General features: G+C 35.3%; 1 protein-coding gene across 2 annotated transcripts; it reads left to right on the forward strand.

The window, feature by feature from the left end:
• The first annotated feature begins 966 nt into the window (after positions 1–966).
• LOC18014960 lies at positions 967–3,778 on the forward strand. 2 transcript variants are annotated; one of them, XM_006396919.2, is made up of 7 exons: positions 967–1,090; positions 1,491–1,560; positions 1,652–1,716; positions 1,819–1,905; positions 1,997–2,139; positions 2,897–2,951; positions 3,292–3,778. In XM_006396919.2, exons 2-7 carry the CDS (start codon positions 1,491–1,493, stop codon positions 3,520–3,522), a joined length of 651 nt encoding a protein of 216 aa, XP_006396982.1. In that variant the 5' UTR covers positions 967–1,090; the 3' UTR covers positions 3,523–3,778. The 2 variants fall into 2 exon arrangements, with proteins under 2 accessions (XP_006396982.1, XP_024010165.1); XM_024154397.1 differs by having other exon boundaries at positions 3,298–3,778.
• The last annotated feature ends 223 nt before the right edge of the window (positions 3,779–4,001 follow it).

The following is a 4,001-nucleotide window of genomic DNA, read 5'->3' on the forward strand; positions in this document are numbered from 1 at the left end:
CAAAAAATTTTGTCGGAGGTAAAAAATTCTCGCTAGTCTCTATAAACATGGCAAAGAAAATTCTCCAAACCAAAACTCCGGAACATTTGGTAATCCAGAAAGATATTTTTTTTTTCTTTGATGACTTAATGAAAAGAGAGAAAGAGAGAGAAATGTGTGCTAAAGAAAAAGAGAGAATAGTGAGAAACTGAGGTTTTCATAATAAATGGCTTCGTTGACTTATGGAACAGAGAGAATAGAGAGAGAAATGGAGTAGGGAAAAAAGAAGACGTATGAAGAAATGAAAAAACAAAATGGAGGGAAAAGAAAAAAAATTGGAGGGATGAAGAATGATGTATTCGATGGATTAATACATGGAGGGAAGAAATAAAAAAACAAATGTTAATAATTATTTGTATTGAATTTTATAATTATCAAAATCTGAGGGTAAAAGGTTAGATTTTGATTGCTATATTTAACAAATAAAAATAGGTTCAAATTCAGTTAACATCTTTCAGTAAGAATCTGTTAAACATGAATAACATAAGATTTTAATTGACTTATTCAACTCTTTAATTGAATAACAATGGATTTCAAACTCTATTAATGAAGAAATTGTAAATACATGAACCAATAACATTGGATTTTGAAGGAGAAATCAAAATCAATTATTGAATAATAATGGATTATAGATAGATTTAAACTCTATTAAAAATCATGATTGAATAACACCCTCTTAGTTTTTGTTTAGAAGAAAAACTCTAAAAAATTAATTTTCTTAAAATTTTTGGAAATCTAAAATTTGAATAGCTAATAAAATAATATTTTAAAAAACAAAAACCAAATCTATTTGGAAAACTGCAAACAATCAAGGCCTTAAAAAAAATCATCTGCTATCGATCTTCCGTCCACTGAGAATGTGCCACGTCTATAGACAAAACCTTTCGGTAAGCTAATAATTGTCGGCTTGGGATCCGCCGACCATTTGAATTCGATAGTAAGTTAAGTTCTTACGAGTTGACTCAGCTGTCTCTGGTTTCACTCCTCGTCGGAACAAAAAGCCTTTCCTTTTGTCTCACTGAGACTCTGAGACAGTCAAATTCCTAAACTGGTAACGATTTCAACTCTTTAGCATCTCCTCCATTCTTCACTAGTGGGATTACTTTAGATTCTATTTGATTTATTCCGTCAATTATTCAATTTGTGTTTTACCCTCTCTTTTTTTTTTTCTTTCAAATTGATCGGAAAACTAGGGTTTTTTATCTCTTCTGTATCTCCTTGCTTCTCATAAATTCAATAACTTTTGATTTTTAGTGTAGTGGTTGTGTTATGTTACTTCAGATGGGAGACTGCATTAGGGTTTATGTGAATAGCTGTTTCTTTTTTCTAATTCTGTTTCATTTGTATCGTAGTTTGCTGGATCATTTTATTTTTTTTGTATGCCTTGTCCTATTTTTGACATGGATTTTTGGTTTAATTTGTGTTCACTTATTAATGGTTTGATTGTGCAGATGGCGACTGAAAAACCTATTACTACAGAGTCCGTTGCTCTCACGGAGAAGAAAATGGACATGTCTTTAGGTGGGTTTATGTTTTATTTTTGTTTTTAACTCATACGAAGATGTATCCTTATTTATTGTTCATGATCAATTCATATTTCTTGTGCGCATAGATGCTATTATCAAGATGTCAAAGAGCAATACCATTGTGAATAAAGGCAAGAAACAGAGAACATCGGTGAGTATCTTATGTTTCTCAAAGGTTATATATTTTACTGTTTATTGAAAGAAATTTGGTGTTTCTTTACTGAACATTGGCATGCGATTATTGTTTAAGCAGAATAAAAAGGAGAATTTTAATGGTATTGCGAAAAATAGTGCGGTAAAAGCACAGCGTTATATGGACTCGCGGTCTGATGTTAGACAGGTTAGTATTGTTGTGTTCTTCGTCGATTTGCTGTCTTGGCTTAGATATTTCTCCCTTTGTGGTTTTGTTCTGATTTGTATCATAATTTCAGGGTGCTTTTGCTAAGAGAAGGTCTAATTTCCAAGGAAACCAATTTCCTGTAACAACAAAGATTGCTCGTGAAGCGGCTTCTGCTACTCCGTTCCGTGGTAGACCTTATAATGCTGGAAGGATGACTAATACGAATCAATCAAGGTCTAGATTGCTTGATAATTCTCTGAGCTGTTTATTATCATGGGCTCCTTCTATGATCTTCAACTTTTTCTAATGCGAGAAGCTTCTAAGCTCCTTACCATTGAGTGTATCTTTTGAAAGCAACACGGGTTTGTATATTTGTGTTTCTTTATTCCCCTCCTGGATGATGTGTTGTCATCAGATTGATGACTCTATAACCCTGGTTCAAAATAGTGATTCAAAATCATGTAGTTGAGTTTAAGGGAGATATTTAGAGTAGTAACTAAACATTCATAGGCTGGCAGATTTTTGGTATTTAAGGTAAAGGAAGAAGTTCAAGCTCATTAGGGTAGAGTAGAGACTTTTCTGGTTTTGGGTTTAATTGTTAGATTTAGCAAGTTGGTGCAGTATTACATGGCCTTTGATGTTATCGCAAGGAATTCACGAAGCATTCATATCAGCCTTCTAAAAGTTGAGTTATGTCTTCTTGCTGCTTCCTGTAGAGTATAGCTTGGTCTATTTGGTCTATTGTCGTGACATTGAAATGATTGATGCGTGATTACTAGGACAGCACGAGGATTAAGATGCCCCGGTCGGGACCAGAGACACTCTTGACAATTCACAATTTCGTGCGGTTTGAAATTAGTGCCTTTAGTATTCATCCATCCATTCCTGCATGAGCCAGCTACATGCTTTATGTGCACTGTGGGCTCTACGATCCGCTAATAGTGAAAGGCTCTTTCTTTATCCGTTTATGAAACCCTTTTCATTTTTGCAGGTTTATTACTCCACCAGCTCAGTATAGATCTGCACACAGAGGGTTTGTTGCGAAGGTAAATTATTCACATCCATGTGTTAGGTTCCATTAGATCTGCTTCTTGAACCTTCATGATGCGGTTTTGTGCCTTTGCTGCATCCATAAACTGCTTTAGATGATGCAGAATCCGAGGGGGGTTTTTAGATTGGTTTTGGTTAAGTAAGCGTGGATACTGTCGAACTTGAAGAGACTGTAATTTAGAAAGAAACAATGCTAGTGGGATGAAATTTTGAGTGATGCAAGTCCAATTGTAGCTTAGATCCGATCAGTATGATTAAAAAAATTGTAACTTCTTGGCATATCTATAATCAAAGAGTGTTTGAAAGTGATTGATTGATGGGGTTATTACGATGCAGAAGCAGCAGCAAAGGGAGAAGATAGAGCAGAGGCAAGCGAGTGGTGGAGGAGGACAGAGGCAATGGCCACAGACGCTGGATTCTCGGTTTGCAAACATGAAGGAAGAGAGAATGAGAATGAGAAAGTTTGCAGAAAAGGGAAGCAATGTAGGCAACAATGGTGTTGGATTGCAGCACCAGCAGCGTCCAATGGTCCCATGGGGAAGAAGAGGCACAAGATTCCCCAACTAGTTTAATGCAGTTTGGTTTGGATTCAATGTTATTAGTGCAACATTCATCTGTGAATGTCTTTCTTGGGACTAACAGAAAGAGGGGAAAAATATCGAATCTTGGCTGTGCTTTGTGTGCTCTTGGTCAGGTAGGGATAGGGGACTTGACCATTTGCCCTTTCATCTCTTGATTTAAAAATCTAGGGAGGTTCTGCACAAAAATGTAAGCACTTGGGATTATTCTAATTAAAGTCAATTGAATGGATAATGTTAGAAAGCAAGAGCTTCTTGATATTTGTTTTTTCATTTTTTTTTTTTTTTTGAGTGAAGCTTGTCCCTTTCCTTGTACATAACTAGGTTTTTTCAACCCATTGAGCCGCAAGGTAATGAGCCACCTTTTTTTTGTTGAAATGTGATATTATTGATCAACAAAAAAAAAATATTTACAGTGGAAAAACCTGATAAAAACTGAGTCAAATTAGACAGCAAAAAAACCCGAGC

This window comes from Eutrema salsugineum, unplaced genomic scaffold (genome assembly GCF_000478725.1).
Source record: "Eutrema salsugineum unplaced genomic scaffold, Eutsalg1_0 scaffold_3, whole genome shotgun sequence".
Lineage (NCBI taxonomy): Eukaryota > Viridiplantae > Streptophyta > Magnoliopsida > Brassicales > Brassicaceae > Eutrema > Eutrema salsugineum.